Raw genomic sequence first — 18,080 nt, 5'->3', positions numbered from 1 at the left:
GGGCTAGAGAACTCTTCACAAAAGAAGTCTGTGATAATGCTGTTGCTCACAGGGAAAGAACTCAACAGGGCATCACCAGCCCTCTGTCTACCTCTTACCACCAGATTGCTGACTACTCTTTAGAAGACTTCTTATTCTCCCATTTCCAAGCTTTTATTCATTAAAGCACATGGAATATCAAAAGCATTTGCACATGAAAACTCTTTCTTAGACAACCCATTAAATGTCGGAGCCTTTATTTGATTACTGAACAGGCAAACTTATCCAGAATTAATGCCTAGCAGTGCCTGTATAAGACCCAAAAACACTCTCTCATATGGAAAATACAAAAATAAATATTAGACAGAGTTGGTTTATCATTAAAAGAAAATCTTTAAGGCTCAAGAAAACCAAGAACTAAGGTTTTCACTATGTTATCTTTGGTTTTGTATCTACTCTCTTGGATTTTTCATTCTAGATAATTAATTGAACCTGCAATTATCTAGGGATTTTCAAACTTTGTTTTCTTCAAAGTTGACATTAAATTTTAGATAAACTATGCAGTGTTGATGCCACATCTGTCTAATCAGTGGTTCGTGGTGAAATCAATTACATAGAAGATCTAGGTTCAACCTTCCTGAATGTATTTTAAATCCCACCTTTGACCAGAAGATTGAGAGGAGTGGTTTAAAAGTAAGGTACTTGATGAGTAAGGCCTACTACTTCTCTTTAGAGATCTTACACATTAGATGGAAGCACTTAGCTATCATAATTAATGAAGAGCAGGCTTGCTGTTTTTGCTGGGCAAGGCATCCATTCAGAGTCAGATGTTTCTTCTTCCTTGAGTTAGTTTTTGCATGTTTAACTTTTAAAGGAACAACCAAAATTATTATTTGAATTAGGAAGTCTCAGAAATATGTAATTAGCAAGCCTCTGAGTCCATGGAATTGCTTTATTGCTCATTATGCCTCATGAGAAGATGAAAAGTAATACAGGACAAGACAAATATCTTGTCCTTGACAAAGATATCAGTATCTTTTAAGAAAAAATAAAATTGTGATAGAAATAACCGTCTCATCAACACTGTCTTCATAAAGCAAAGAGACAGATTCTCAAATTAAATTAAGGGTATCCTGTTAGCAAGCTTTTGGAAGGTAAAGGACACTAAATATAAAGAAAGACAGCTTCTAAAATTTCTAAAGGGGTTTTATGCTTTGAAACTTCAAAGGCAGGCCTCAAGGATACTGTATCTGTATACTATGGATAGGAGAGTAAAACAACAGCATAAACAACAGACTCTCCCCAAAGCAGGCTTGATTCTCCACAGTTAGTAACAGAATAAGTACTCTAAATGGCTGAACTACAACCTGAGAGAAGAGTCATGGACAAACAGTGAAGAAAGAAAGTGCATCTTCCAGCAGATATAAACATTGGTTCTAAATCTTCTAATTTTACCAGTGCTTCAAAGTATTAAAACACATCCATTTATACTCAGAATAAATCAACGTTATCATTCATCCTTTATTCTTGGCTGTAAGCACAAAATCTGTACAAAACTAACACTCAGGTTACTCTGGCAACAATAACAGTTCTTTAATACATATCCCTTAATACAATATAAAGTGTATACCTTTGTGGGGCTTTCAAAAATGAGCCAGATTGCTTACAACATAAATATTTATGCCACCAGCTTTGCAAATCATCTATAATAGGTGTCAACAAATACTCTGAATCTCATCCTCACCTGCTCTGCATCTTCCTCTTTCCATTTTACACACAGAAATGTGAAAGCCCATCACTAATAATTATCTGTTCGGTTCACTCAAGCACATAATTTTCTTCTGCAAAGTGAGGTATTTCCCAACAGTGAAGTAATGAATTTCTGAGCTGTTAAAGAACATTTTAAACAACCCCCAAAATGATACAGATACATTTAGAAGAAAGGCAATTTAAATATGAAGAAGCTGCATGGCAATAAATTATTAGGAGACTGACCTTTATAGCTTCCTGTGCTGAAATAACAATCTGTTTTGCTTTCAGAAAGATGTGACACGAACTTTTCAATTAATTCTGCCAAAACTGCAAGAAGTAAAAACCCATTAAAAATTAGAAGCAACAAACAAAATATGGAAATGCGTCACTTAACTAAATGACAATGTATGGGAAAGTAAAGCTATTTAAATTCCTGCATATTTATTCATATTTTTATGGGGAAACAACTCAAAACATGCATTGCACTTTTACATTCCTAACACCATTCCTAACTAAAATTAAATTTTAATAGCTTTGCTGAGAATATATTCAGTGTAAACAGAAAGAGAATCTCATATTATCTTCATATCCTCCAAGGATTACTTCAGAATTTGTTACATGGTTTCAATATGAAATGAAAATTAACTATAATTAAACTATAATATCTCACCACATTTGTCTGTGGTTGGAAAAGGAAAACAATAAAACGAACAAACCACAAAAGCAACCAACCAAATACCCCAAATAAACTCAACAACCCACACAGAACAAAAACACTGACACCATCCCAAAATTATGCTAACAAAAGCACATGAAGTTTAAGGGCTGTTTCCAACAAACTTCAATATAAAACTACCTATGCCATCACAAAATAAAAATTATTCACTTAAATTTATGCAATAGGAGTATTTAATTTTGGAAATTCTGCATTTAATGGTGACCATAATGTTCTTCTTCAGTTCTTGCTATGGAACTTTGTGTCTGCAGGCACTGCACTGCTAAGCCCGATGCTGACACCTGTTCACTATGGTGGCAATCTTATCTCTCACCTTGACAGGATGTTAGCCAGGAAGTTAGCAGGACCTCTCATTGACAAATCATTATCCAAACTGTCCCTGATGCCTCAATTCCCCAAGTCTGAAGCTATGGCAACTGAACACATGACATCATACAAGTTTAAACAAAGGTTACAAGGAAGCCTTTACACCAACTGCACAGAGGAAGCCTGCATGACATAAGCCATATTAGGAATTTAGGATAGCAACAACGAACTTCTTTTAGAAGTAAATGCTATCCTAAAGCACCTGCTGTTGGCTCCATAAGTGGTATATAAAGCATACAGATCTGCATACTGATACTTCTTACAAGAAATCAAAGCAAGGGAGTCTTTTTAGAGGGTAACAACTGCTGCCACCTGTGGGATTTCCTGTTTAAACACCATGTTACCATTTCCCTCCCAGCACTTCCAGCTAATAGCAATGAACCTACTGCTCCTGTTCCCCCATTCTTGCACATAACTCCAGGCACCCACTGCCAAGGTGGGTTTTCTGCTTTTGAATTGAATAGTTCAAAGAACCATAGAATGGCAGGGGTTGGAAGGGACCATAAGGAACACCCAGTACCACTGGTACCAGTACACTGTTTAAGCAGACAGAAGTAGGAGCAGCTGCAGCAGCACAAGTGAGGCAGAGCAGTGACACAAGCTGGAGGTGGCAACAGAGTAAGCCAGAAACCTCCTGAGCGAGCCATGGTGACAGGAAAAGTGACACAAGCAGTTAATGCTCTTTCGGGAATGAGGAGGAGGAGGAGAAAGACAGAATTTCCACCCACACTCTGATGATTGTTATGCCAGAAAAACAATTTTAAGCTAACATACTGACATTAAATCACAATCTTTTTTGTCTTGATTAATTGCCTAAAATATTTACAGAAATTACACTGAATGAGTCCAAAAAAAAGTTTTTAAAAGGCTGTATTTTGGTAATGCTAAAGAAGTTTCACTACAACAACTAAACATGAATTTTCAGTTAGAGTTCTAACTCCAATGGTAACAAAATTAATTTTGCATTGCAAGGAACTACTAAATTAAAACTAAAAACCTACATGTGTAATTTATATTCTTATGCACTTTTACAGTGAAATGAAACTGCTAATTAAATATACCATAGTTACTTTTAATCATGGTTAATAAAACACATGAGGCTAAAAAAAGCAATTTACTTTACAGAAGAGTAACAATTTATTCTTTTTTGAAGAATACACAAACTCACTAATCCTCACTAATATGCTTAGTGGAATTTGGCTCACAAACAATATAACAAGTATTTGTGTAAAATGAGCAAACATGTCTATTTCTGGAACTGCAGACAGCCAAAAGCAGAAATTACACTTTATGTTTGTAATTAGCTATATATTTACTGTATGATTATTTGTACAGTGATTATTGAAATATGCCATACTATAATAATAAATGAGAACTACGTTAAGACTAAAATATCCCATAATTCAGGAACTTTAAAACCAAGTTGGCACATTGTACATTTCTTCTTTTTGTCATAAGGCAACCACATGCTTGACCTAGCAGGTGAATACTTCAATTCAGTGCTTGAGTTAATAGAAGTGAGAGTTCAATGGTTAAGTAATATTTTGAAATTCAAGCACTAAATTCATTCCCACCATTTGAAAGTATTTATCTAAGTGCCTATCAGGATCTTTGAAAATATTTTCATCAAGTTTGAGAGACGAAGACACACAAGAACGTGTCTCAAAACACAAGTGGTTAATATTTAAATAACTGGTTTTCACAGGACACTGCCTTCTCCAAAGGAATGTCCATGTGAAATGACAAGTAGCTATTTCAATTTTTTTCTTTTAATACTACATCATTTAGCTGCCATTTGGACACCACTGTAGAAACTGGTTCAGTGATTCTTCATTTAACTGGAAAACTAGAAAAAAAACATTTAGGCAGGTTCATTGTACATTGTGCTCCTTTATAATAGTCAGTATTGCTGTAAAAGTTGAAATTTTCAGGTAAAGTTTATGTGGCCTACCAACACAGTGAAAATGTTGATTTTCTTAAATTATGGTAGCTTGGCTGTATTCGTATTGAAGTTTTTAAGATTCTAGAAATAATCTCATGGAAATTTAATTCTTACACAAAAAATAAACATAATTTTAATTTCGCTGTGTGTCATCATATACAAAATAAAGAGAAATGCTTTTAAATTTCTTAAATTACTAAAGTATGCTTATAAAATGCCTACTTTCCTCCAGGATTTTATTTTTCCTTGAAGAAGTAGTGTACAACAGAAGGTAACTGAAACAGCTTCAAAACTGCAAAAGAACACTGCTTTAAAAAAAGCATGTGGTTAAAACTGTTTTAATAGGTAACAACCATGAGCACTAACTTAATTCCTACTCTGAAAGTTTTAAGTAGAAAGGTCAAAAAGTAAAAATCATCAGACTTTTAAAAATCCTCTAACTACTGCAACCGGATCATGTTCTATGATCCAGATGTTTCAAAGGAGCTTAAAAGAAAATACAAAGGATTTTTTTAACAGCAGTTCTGCTCTCAGGCACCAGGTGTGACTCTTGGGGATGGTCCTGTGCAGGGCCAGGGGTTGGACTCAATGATCCTTGACAGTCTCTTCCAACTCTGCTGAGTGGAAGGGATTCTGTGTTTTTGTGACTTCTGTTAAGAGGCTAGAAATTCAAGAGTGAACATCTTGGACAGATTACTTTTTTGCAAGAGTAGTGTCAGAATTTTCAACTCCATCAACAATACTTCAGTTTATTAAGTATATGAAAAACAGAGTTAGCAATTCCATTACTGATGGCAAGAACAAGGAGAACTTTCAATTATTGTGCATTAAAATGACAAATGAACAACCTACATTTTCTCTGGAAAGAAGAAAACAAGATAATAAAAATTCTCACAGTGCTTCCATTAGAGATGAACATTGCATATGTTATATAAATATACAAGTATTTTCTTTATTAATGGAAAAAAACAGCCCTTCAAACCAAACCAAATCTTTACACACCTGCACAGACATTCATGTGCACTCACGTGCCACTGCTTACAGTGGCTCAAACTGATTTGGGGGTCAGAAGAAAGAATTTGTGATCTGCAATTGTTTTTTCTGCATAACATAAAGACCCACTGTTTCACTCAAATTCTAACAAGCTTCCTTGGAAAATCAAGGACATAAAAATAAAAAACACAAACATCTAATTTGTATTATTCTAAAAACTTCTTTTGAAAATACAATATCAGCATTTTGTTATCCTGAACTAAAACCACTACAAAAGCATACAACAGTTATGGGTTCTTTATCCTATGGGGAAAGTCCTGCAGTTAGTTTCAACTTTTTGTTGCAATTGCTAAAGACTGCAGCACGCATACATCACAAACAATAACACAGCCTCAAAGGCTCACTGTATCTTTTGTCAACCTGTTTTGATAGAGCTATCTCAGATGATGCAGAGCTCACAAAATATTAAAGGATTCCTGAACACTGTGTTTACTGTAACCACTCTGCTTCCATCAAACATTTCATTTATAAAAGCTGGAGAAAATTCCTGTTTTACAGTGAGTTCTCACATGCAAGTTCAAGAGCTGCTGTATTTTCTTTTCTTGGTTGATTGGTTTTTATTAAGAAAAAACAATTTGGAGGTAAATTAATAGGCCCTAAAGAATATTGGAGATCTAAATCCAGATCCTCAGGGAGATAGGTGATGGAAAATCTGAAAGACTCTATGGAACAAGTAATTTTAGCTGAGTATACTATCCCTACCCACATCACATATGAATATAAAGCTTGAGAAGAATAGGATTTGGGGACAGAATATCTCATTATGAAGGGAAAAATGTTAGCATATAATTGATATAATCTCTGCAACACCCTTAATTTATTTTGCTTTGGGTTTAAAGTCTCCTAAAAGAAGAGTGGAATAAGGATGTTGAATCTGCCCAGAGGTCAGATGCTGATACAATGTTAACTGGGAACAGATGAAAAAAGAAGTTTCTGGAATAGAAAACAACATTCTGCCATATCTGAAGGACAAAAAGGAGGAGATAATTGAAAAAGGCATGGCTGAACTAGTCAAGATGAGATTCTGGTTCAAGAGAAAAAAAAAACCAAAGCCACAAGCCATCTCTCAGTCATGTAAACTATTTGAACATGCATTATGCTAAGCCTAGATTCATACAGAATAATAACTTTCTACATAAACCTAAGGTTTTATTCAGAGGAGTTGATTTGCCTGGTTCTTTTTCTGCCAAAGCTTAGATGGAAATACACAGAAAGTTCTTTTCTAGATGTACTAAAGACACTTGAGGGAGGCCACAAATATTGTAATGTGTAGTCCAAAAGAAGCCAAGACATAACCCGGCCAAAGGCTCTCCCCATGGTTCTCTTGCTGGTAAGTGACCCAAAGAAAACAAGGAGCTATACACCCTAACACCCACAGATCTGTGGCACCTTAATGGAAGGAATGACTGGAAGAATGCCTTTGTCATCTGCTTATTGTGCTTAGAACACCAGACTGTAGGAGCTGATTGTCTACAATGTTTTGTGTTAGGAGACCAAGAAAATTCCCAGACTTTCAGTCCTGATGTATTAAAAGATATGCAAGCCTGGGAAGGTTTGTATCTCCTTCCAGCAGTTCAATAAAGCCTTTCAAAAAACAGATTTCGATGTTTGAGAACAGAAATTACTTAAAAGCTACAGTCAGAGGTGATGCTTTAGCAGAGAAAACACCAGTCTAAGGACATCTCAAAAGCAATGCATTACCAGAGCATTTAGCACAAAAGTATTGACCGAGTGGCTCGGAGAGTAATCAACATGGGAAGGGTGAATTGCAGATATTGATACTGTACAGTTTGCTCAAGAATTTTTTGATGGAGTTCAAGCAAGTTCTATAGATTCACCATCTAGTAATCCTTACAACAGATCACAGAATATTTTTAACAAATCAATATACATTACTCCATACAGTCCTTGAGTCTAATGTTATCTTCTCCCATTATATTCTGGTTTAACTCCTGTTAATATCAGTCCCCCTTAGAATGGGCCCAGTAAAGAAAGCACAAGTGGGCATCTTTGTTCTGTAAACCATGGAGATTGCTCCATCTGTAACTATAGAGAAAATTTTGATTTCTGGGCATCTGGACTGAAGTCTCTCACTCCTCTGAAATTTGGGAGAGCTTTGCAAGCTGCAAAAGATACACGGCAGTACAGCTGTCTCTTGTAAAGTGATTCAGCAAACATGATGTTGTCTCAAACCACAGAGCTGCAGATATTTTGCTGCTTCTGAAATATCTCCAAGCAGATACAGAACATCTGAAGAGATTTGCAACAGCCAGTTGTATTAACTGCTTATCCAAATAACATAAAGGGAAACCTTGGGCACCTGTAAACAAGTGACCATAATCAGAATTCCTACAGGAATAGAAGCCTGAAATTTCTGAGAACACTTCACTTCTTTATTGCTACACAAGCTTATATATCACAAGGGAATTATTATGTCTTACTTCAGATGATTTATGTCATATCGATGATCTGTGTTTTTGCTTTGGCTTTTTACTGAGCTATAGTACTTCATGATCATACTGTTCATTAGAAATGCATATGAAAATTAAGAAAAACCTGAATGAATTAATTCTTTGATGCTTCGTATGGTTTAATTCTGATTTTTTTTTTTTTCAGAAATTGCCCATAAATATAATTTCCCAACCCATGTTAACTCATTCACTAGTCTCTGAGAAAAGTCTGTTTTCTTTCAGGCTTTCATTTTCATTTTCTCAGTATCTCAATAATGGACCCTTTAAAGATCTGGAACAAAGACTTGTATCTGAGCCCTCTTTCTCTGTCAAGTTTCACTGACAACATAGAGGGACAATAGTCGTAAAGTGAAAAATAGGACATAAAATGCATAAACCTTGCTTTCTTGGGAAAATACCATTGAAATAGTTTTCATAATCAACACAGAATTATGGACTACTTGTATAGATAATGTACTCCTCAATGAAAATAATTAGTTTCTTAATAGTGGTCTTTTGTCTGCTTTCTTTGTTAAACTTCTTAAGTCATACTCACTTGGTCCACTGATGCTATCTGGTCTGGTTTTCATGACTTTGCAGAACTGTTTTCTACAAACTTCTGCCCACCCAGTTGGCTTGTCTGGACTTCTTAAGAGTTTTAAGAGCTTGTCAAGATCTTTATCTAGAAGAAATAATAAATTAGTGTTATTCTATAATGATCATACACTGACAGAATAGTTTGAGTTGAAAGGGACCTCAAAGATCATGTAGCCCCAACTCCATTGCCACATGTATTTCAGACCTCTTAAGAAAAGACTACATAAATATGCCTTTTCCTAAGACAATTAAACCAGAGAAGCAGTCCTAAAACTGATGACATTCTGCTTTATACAAAACATTCCATTTACTGATGGGATTTTGGGCTTATTTTGGCTGGGGTAGAATTAATTTTCTTCACACGGCTGGTATGGGGCTATGCTTTGGATTTGTGCTGCAGATAATCTAGAGGTGATAATCTAGAGATGTTCTAGAGATCTGTGTCAGCAGAGCAGAGCTTGTACAGATTTGGCCTTTTCTGCTTTCCTACTGCTACCCCAGCAAGGAGGCCGGGGGTGCATGGGAAATTGGGAGGAGACAAAGCTGGGACAGGTGACCCAAACTGACCAAACAGGTATTTTATACCATATGACATGGTCAGTATATAAAGTTGGGGGAAGAAAAAGGAAGGGGAGGAACATTCTGAGTGATGCTGACATGATGACATGGTTGGTGACATGGTGGTGTTCAAAGGCAGTACTCAATAATATCTGAGGTCTTTTCAAACCTAATTATTTCTGTGATTGCATTTGTCTCCCTAAGTAACCATTACAGGTGATGGGGTCCTGCTTTCCTGCAGATGGCTGAACACCTGCCTGCCACCTGGATGCAGTGAATTAATTTTGCTTTGTCTGTGTGCATGGTTTTGCTTTTCTATTATACAATCACAGAATAAGCCAAGTTGGGAGGGACCCATCAGAATCATCGAGTTCAACTCCTGGCCCTATTCAGGGCACCCCAAAATCACACCGTGTGCCTGAGAGTGTTGTCCAAACACTTCTTGAACTCACAGCTTGTTGCTCTGACCATTGCCTCGAGAGGCCTGTACCAGTACCCAACCACCCTCTGGATGAATAGCATTTTCCTGATGTCTAATCTAAACCTCCCCTGACTCAGCATCATACCATTTCCTCAAATCCTGTCATTGATCACAAGTGTGAAAAGATCAGTGCCTGCCCCTCCCCTTCCACTTGTAAGGATTTTGAAGATCACAGTGAGGTCTCCTCCAGGCTGAACAGACCAAATGACCTCAACCACTCCATTGAAAGCTCCCCCCTTCAGACATCCACCATCCTTGCTGCCCTCTTCTGGACACTCTCTTATGGCTTAATGTCTTTTTTATGTTGTGGTGCCCAAAACTGCCCCCAGGACAGGACAATCCCCTCCTTGCCCAGCTGACAATGCTGTGCCTGATGCCCCCCAGGACACAGCTCGCTCTCTTGGCTGCCAGGGCACTTGGCAACTACCAGGTAACTTGGCTCCCAGAGTCCTTGATGCTGCTATGAAATACTTTCTGGCCATCTGGAGGAGAAAAATAAAGATGGTACCTGACACAAAGCAAATGCACATGCATTCACTCCAGCTGTGTACAATCCCTCTGCTGTTGGACAATTAATATTACACATTTTTCATGTTTGCGAGTACTTTGCTTGTTAAATAAAGTTTTTTCCATTTTTCTTGAAGGAAATTTTTTCTCCCAAGCTGGTGGGAGGAGGGGCCACTTGAATCTGCTTTCTAGAGAAACCTCTCCAGAGACTTCCTCCCTAAATTTGCCCTAAACCAGATCAAGTGTCAATAGTTTGAGCCAGTCTATGGATATGAAAAATATTTGCTGGTACTTTTACTTCTTTATACCATTTCTATTTCAAAACATTCTTTTCAAATGATCTTATTCTTTTTAGATTATTATAATATTTTCAACAGAATTATGATTTTGCATGTAATTTATTTTAAGCTCATCTAAAAACCTTAATGATTTCTAATTAGTAGATTGTATCCCTGTCATTGGAATTTATTATACAATACATAATATTTCAAAACAATCTTATTATAATAACTTGATTATTATAATTAATAATGCCTCCAAATTAATTAACCTGAAATTTCTTTGTTATTCTCAAATAAGTCCTCAGTATATTCCCAAATAACACGCAGTGATGCTTAGAACAGCTTACTTATGAAAATTTAATGTGAAGAAGGATTTAACTCTTACAGTATTATCAGTATGATTTCTAGTTCTTTCTCTGCCCTTTTTTGTTATTTCTGAAACAGTTGAGTATTGAAGAAAATCCTGGAGCTGCAAAGAAACACTCCTTGATACAAGTTAAATAGTTATTTTACTTCCTCAAGGATTGTAGTAATTCAGTTTGCCAGACAAGGATCAGAGACTACAAGCTGAGACTTAATCAGTCAATGTACCAGAGATCCATGCAACCAAGATACTGTGGTGCAGTCATGTATTTAATATATCCAGTACAAACTGAAACTGGTATCATACTGTGGAAACTCACTGCAGCTTATTTTCTTCCAGGTAAACCACTGCTTCCCTTAACTTGTCATTAAATGTGGACTATCACTTCTGCCAGCAGGTCATCATAGTACAAAAAAAAAAAAAGACAGAACCTTGGGGGGTTTTTGGAATGACAATTGTTTCCAAACACTCATGATATCTAAAAAACAGCAGCTTGCTTTCACAATTCTGTAGGCAACTATAACTTGCCCAACAGTATTACCCTGTAGCTGAAACTTAAGGAACGACATAGTTCTGGGCTATGTATATTATGTGTTACTGAGGGCAGGCTGTCACACTACCATTACCACTACAGGTGTTCCAAACCCACCAACACTGAGAAACAGATGTCCTGCTTTTATTTCTTCTCTTTTCTGGTTTGTCACTAAATGAGTTCACAAGTTATTCTAAATTAATGACTTGAATTTGATTTTTTTCCTGAAAAAATACTAGACCTTCTGAATGATGTGAAGGATACAAGGTGAGGGAATAGGGGAAGGAGAAAAAAATAGAAGGAAGAGAAAATATGAGGAAGAAAATGACTAACACCTTCCTCTACTGAGGTAGGTCTTAGTAATTTAAAAGCTAGCAAGCTTTTAAATATGGACATCATTGAAAAGAAGCTAATGTCAATTTAACTAATCTGCTGCACTTCTGCTCTCTTCTTCACACGTAGCTATATTTTGCCATCCCATCCATTACTTGTACTTACCTTGTGCTAGCATTGGTTGTTCTGTGTAATCCCATGAAAAAAAAAAAAACAAAACTCCCACATTCACTAGTTTACGAAGCTATGAAATTGCACTATAAATAAGTTACACTTCCACACGTATGAAATCTGAACCACTGCATCATAACAGCAAGTTTAAATTGATGTCCCTTTTCTAAAAGATGCTGCTTTATACTTCTTCAAATAATTCTTCAGCTAGCTTGTTTAGATCTTCTAAAGCTAGTAAGACACAGAAAAATTCATCAATGTTTTATAAAACATAAGAAATGCAACAAGCACCTTCTCATCTGACTGTGCTTTGTGGCAGAAGTGTTTTTCTGTGATTAATAACTAAGATCTGTAAATCCATGCATATCTTATTCAAAATCTAAACTGAGAGATTAATAACCTGACTACAATTTTTCGGCTAGTACATAGAAACAAATCCATATAGAGATGTATAATTAAGGAAAGCTTATGTGCATTTCTCATAGACCTTACTACTCTTTCACCTTTTTTTAATTGAGTGGACTTAAAAGCAAAAGGCAACAGACTTGTACATTAATATCACGGCAAATATAAAAAGGAGTACAAGTCAAAGAAGTGTAGGTGATAGAGGCATTTATGTGACATTATAAGGAATAACAGAAAAGATAATACAGCTGATTCTTGGACAGAGAAAATTTTAAAAAAACTTAAACACTGCTAATACCAGGTATTAAAAAAAAGAATTAAATCAGATTAAAAAAACAAAACCAAACAAAACAAACAAGTAAACAAACAAACAAGAAACCCTCAATGAAATCAAACTGTAAACATGGCAGCATGTTCCCATTCAAGTTAGAAGTTTAAAGCAAAGAACTCAGATAGCAGTGGCTGAGATAAATTGGCAAAATTCTTTTGATAACAAATAACCACATTTTTGGTACCAATTCTGGAATGTATGATTTCAGAAGAAAATAAGATTAATGAATGGTGGAATACCCAAGTTTAGGGAAATGTCAAGCAGTGAATGCATCACTGCAGGACATTTACAGAAAATATTCTTCAGCCACAGTCATTACCAACTGTCATAACTGCAGAGCTAGGAGGAGAAAAGAAAAACATATTCTGTACAAATAGAAGAGTGAATATTACAGTTTAATAGCCTTGTAAAGAGTTTTAATAATCGACACTATAGTTAATATTACAAGTTCAAAAAAAAAATCTTTACACAGTTGTTTCCTGAATATAATTATCACTCTTTGAAAATTACTTAATAGTTCTTCCTCAAATTACCTTAATAAAATAATAATTGAACAAATAAACATGAAAAGCAACAGGGTTTCTTGCTGGAGTATAAACAAGTAGAAATGGCATAATTAATTTTCACATATAAATAATGATCCACATAAATCATTTGAAGTTTCACTATAAGTTATCTTTGACAGAAGTGAATCATTAGCATATGGCTATCCAGTAGTTTTCAAACTCTAACTACTGGCTGAAATTATTAGAGCATATTAACATACAATCAACCAAATTTATTTTTCCATAAATCCTATCCTGCAGACTCATATACCACACGAACAAATACCTAGCACCTGTAAAGCCAGGACAGATATTTGTAAACACTGACGCACTGCAAGTTTTCCTCAAATACAAACATATTTTTGGAGCGAGTCTGCTTACTCAAAGTGTTCTCAAAGAGATACTCTACTACATCAGTGCAGTTACTAAATTACAATGGAGTCCTTTTTTATTCAGTGAGTCAAAATATGCTCTTGCCAGGGTCTGTGATCACTATAATAGCACAGAATAGAATAAAAGCAAGAGTGTTAAAAGAAGAGCTCTGTTACATACAACCTTCAGGCCTTTGTGCTAGAAAACAGGTTCCATACAATGCCAGATTTACCACTGCTCTGCTTTTTATTACAGCTGAACCGTAAGGTGTCAGTGTTGCACATTAGCACTGTTTTCCAAAAGAATTTATAGAATAAAGCCCCTACCCACTTCCTGGGTTTTCATGCTGGAAATCTCCATGTGAACAAGTCCTTTTAATTAACCACCACTCATAAGCTACTTTCAGTTTTATCCATGGTTTCCATTATACCAGATACAGGATAAAAGAAGTCCTGAGATCTGGAAATGAAGCTTCCTTTTCCCTGACCTCAGCTTGGCCACACTAGTTCCAAAATATTCTGTTATAGCATCTGTCATTCAACTCCATCAGAAAGGAGGGTCATAAACAGGACTATTAGCAGTACCATATTCAAGGCACATTTGTAAATCTTTTTTTTTTTTTTTTTAATGCTCACAAGCCATCTCCATCTATTATATAAATATACTAAAAAAATCAACTCAGGTTACGTTTTTACATGTGCCATCACAATTATGTGATGTATATATGATATATTTTCAAAGTACAAAGAAAAGGTGAAATCCTCTTCAGCAATAAAAGAGGACACGAATAAGAGGTCAGGACAGACAGGATGACAGCTCCAGTTGCAGCTTTTTCAGCCAAAGAAACTATACATTCTTTAACAGTACTAAGAATCTACCAGTCTTAATTATTCATGTCATAGAAACACCAAAATAAGGGCACCAGAATGATACCTCACAGGTTACATAATGAAACACTACAGCATGAAATCTGAACACAGGCAGGTTCAGGAAACAGACATTGTGCTGGCGCTCAATCCTTGTCAACAGATACAATGAAGCAGTCATGCATTCCCACTCACACAATGACTGCAGAATTCTTGCCAGTCAGAAGTCTGTGTGAACCCTGAAGCAGAATGAAAATTCAACAAGTATTTTTCTCAACTCCAAGCAATCTGAGTAGCACACAACATGAATTCTGAATATTCACAACAATAAAGTTGTAAGATCTTGTATAAATGTAACTCATGGATCCATCTTGCAATCGCATTTTTAAACTCTCTTGTGAAAGAAAACTTCTATTGCTGCCATATCATAGTGCTTAAAAATAGAGTTCAGATATTCTCCATTTTCTATTCATGCTCTTGATTTCTTTTTTTGCAAGCACTACAATAGCAATTTATGAATCTCATTATTTTAATTTTTGATCTATTTATTCTAATGCTTTCTTTCAAAATAACTTGCACATCCTGAAAGCTTCAGTCTGGCAAATACTATGTTCACAATTGAGTGGCTTGTTATTTCTTTAACCTAGCACTGAAATAGAACACTTTCAATGGTTTATTTCCCTTTTATTTTCAAACAACAAACACAAAATATTTTGATGCCACTACCAAACATTCTGTTCATTTTGCAGTTATATAATCTTTTACTTCAGTTACCCTTAACATCAAAAATGCCATTCCAAATTAAAATATTTCTTTGATTTCAATTTTTCAAACTCATTTGAAAACCTTTGACATTTCAATTCAGCAAATTTACTTTTAATCAAAGTTTTACGCAAATTTACTTAGTTGGCTGTCATCCACAAATGTGATAACTGTAATATTTATTTCATTGGCCCACTGGGTAATGATGAACAACAGAATTATTCTGAACAAGAGAACTGAGGGATCCTTTGAACACATTCTGAGAATAACAATAATAATAATAATACAATATGCTTTTCCAACCCAAGAACAACACTACTGCCTCCTCGAAAACACCCACTTCACCATTATCTGATTATTGTCTTATGAAACTTGCCTTGGGAAGCCTGGAACAGTATTACAAAAGCTAAGATACAGAAAACTCCCTTCTTTTATAACTATATGGCCTTTCTTCTGGTCAGAGTAGGAAATCACCTTTTAATTTTTTCCCCCCAGATATATACAAACAGACTATTTTATAGTCCACAGTTAATATAAAATTTCTATCATTTCTGTAAATCTGTCTCTGCTAAGGAAATTCATAATTTCTAATAAGTTCATCTCGGGGATATAGTAAACATGGATAAATACAATGAATTATTTATTTACCAAACAATTCACCTGATTCTTTTGCATTGTCTACGCAAACTAAAACCTTTAAAGAGTTTCTCTGTGCGAATTAAACTGCTGTGCCTAGGTAGCTCTTGAAAGGATTCTTCAGTCTGCTCACATTCCAAATTGATGTTCAATGTGGAAACCAACTATCCTAAACGCTGTCTATTTCACACACCACCAAGCTCAGTAAACACAGGGATGTGAATCACGAAAATAGTGTACAAAGAACTCTGCAGTTTAAGCAAACTGTCTTGCTTCAGTTACTAGAGAGATGATATAAATGTACCTTATGAGTCACCCACCAGAAACCAGTACAGGAGGTTAATCTTGAAGTGTGCATAAGAATTAGATTACCAAACAGCTTTCCAGATTGACAGTTGCACAAAGCCAGACAAGCAAAACTAAACCAACTTATTTAGCTACAATTGCAGCCAGCACTGAAATAACCTTAAGTCTTTCATGAGATTATGATCAGTGGGACATGAGCGTGGGGAGCAGGGTGTAGGCAGGAAGGAATAAGAAAATTTTTAAATTGACTGAGATACTTGCATGAAATCTACACTGCTCGCATGCTTTCTACATACCTTGTCTGGATTCAGCTTTCCTAGGAATTTCTGCAAGATAGCACTTTGGCACAGGGAGCGATGAAAACATTGGCCAAGGATATAGACCGCTGTCCTAGAAACACGAACAGAAATAAATTAATTTAACAGAAACATTAATAGCTTTTTCTCGATTAACAAAGGTACAGTTCCGAGAATTACAGCCTATGCACCAAAATTGTTTGATACTACAACTTCCAATCAGATGTGCTATCACCAAAAAAAAAGGATAGAAAATCCAAAAAGCTTTGAGAATATATAATTTTTTATGGCATATATATCACTGACAGTTTTGATTTTACAGTTCCTTTTTTCAACCACAAAGGAAATTGCAAGTTTTACAAAAAATATAAAAAAGAAACCCCAACAACCTACTAAACTGTATTTCCAACTTTATATATTGATTTAGGTGTCTTTGTTGTGCTGACAGTAATCTGCATTTCATCTTTATGAGACTGACAGCCAGTGAGAAGTAGAACATTTAAAGAAGTTGCCTGACAAACACTCCTTTGTTAGAATATTAATGAAAGCTCTAGGTATTAGATACTGCATATAAGAACCCAAGAATGGAAAAAATATCAAATAATACAAAGATAAATGGAAAGTTAGTAAAGAATTCACAGTAATATAAAAGGAAAAATCCAAACAAATTGTGTTCACTTAAAAAGTAACATTAAAATGGAGCAAAATAAAGATGCCATCTGAACATAGCATCTCCTAGGTACATGGCAATCCCCAGATAGTGGGAGCAATGTATTTGCTCAGCGTATCACTTCTTTAAAATATTAACACTTCATAAAGCTAAAGGTGGTCTGGTGTTAAATAATTTTTCACATGCTTAATTATCAGCAAAAATGTTCAGTTAATGAAGGCAGAAGGTACAGAAAGAAACTGGTAAACTTAAAATTCTAACCTTATCTAATTCTCTCAAAGGCAATATCCTTTCCTGTGGTCCTCCAATCAGATTTATCCTTACAAGAACATGGTTTCTCTCCACTGACAGACCATCAATTATAAAAACTCTGTGGAAAAAAACCGCAAACAAAACACAACAAACCTTTAAAAATGACAAGCTTTGATTTATTGACTATTTAATTCAGAAAACTTAAAGAAGCAAGAATATTTTGAGAAACATACCAGAGTTAAAACACAGGCTGGAATACAAATAGGCATAAATAAACAGAAACATTAGGTATTTTGAGATGTCTCCAAGCATTGTTCTGTGTGCTTCCCTACCTACTACTGATTAGAAAAATTTGAGCAATTACTGGACCCAAAAGAGTAGAAAATCTCAGAGATTTTCTTATGTCACATAAAAAATTATATAATTAGGGCAGTGACAGTTAATGGACCATAAAAATTTGCTCCTTATTTTGCCTACCAGTATATTTCTGCTGTCACAAATAAGCAGAGTTGTTCACTACTTGAAACAGAGACAACT

The 18,080-nt window shown here is 35.4% G+C and overlaps 1 protein-coding gene across 1 annotated transcript in view; it reads right to left on the bottom strand.

Moving 5' to 3' along the window:
* TBC1D32 (TBC1 domain family member 32) overlaps positions 1 to 18,080 on the bottom strand; it is a 72,388-nt gene that overhangs the window by 14,936 nt on the left and 39,372 nt on the right. Inside the window, exons 24-27 of the mRNA XM_058801792.1 lie at positions 17,553 to 17,661; positions 16,622 to 16,715; positions 8,835 to 8,960; positions 1,975 to 2,058 (exon numbers count right to left, since the gene is read on the bottom strand). Of these exons, the coding sequence (XP_058657775.1) occupies positions 1,975 to 2,058; positions 8,835 to 8,960; positions 16,622 to 16,715; positions 17,553 to 17,661 (413 nt within the window). The remainder of the gene's footprint in view (positions 1 to 1,974; positions 2,059 to 8,834; positions 8,961 to 16,621; positions 16,716 to 17,552; positions 17,662 to 18,080) is intronic.

The sequence above is a fragment of the Ammospiza caudacuta genome, chromosome 3 (assembly GCF_027887145.1).
Source record: "Ammospiza caudacuta isolate bAmmCau1 chromosome 3, bAmmCau1.pri, whole genome shotgun sequence".
NCBI classification, from domain to species: Eukaryota; Metazoa; Chordata; class Aves; order Passeriformes; family Passerellidae; genus Ammospiza; species Ammospiza caudacuta.
Note: the sequence above shows the minus strand (reverse complement) of the source record. Positions and strands in the feature narration are given on the sequence as shown.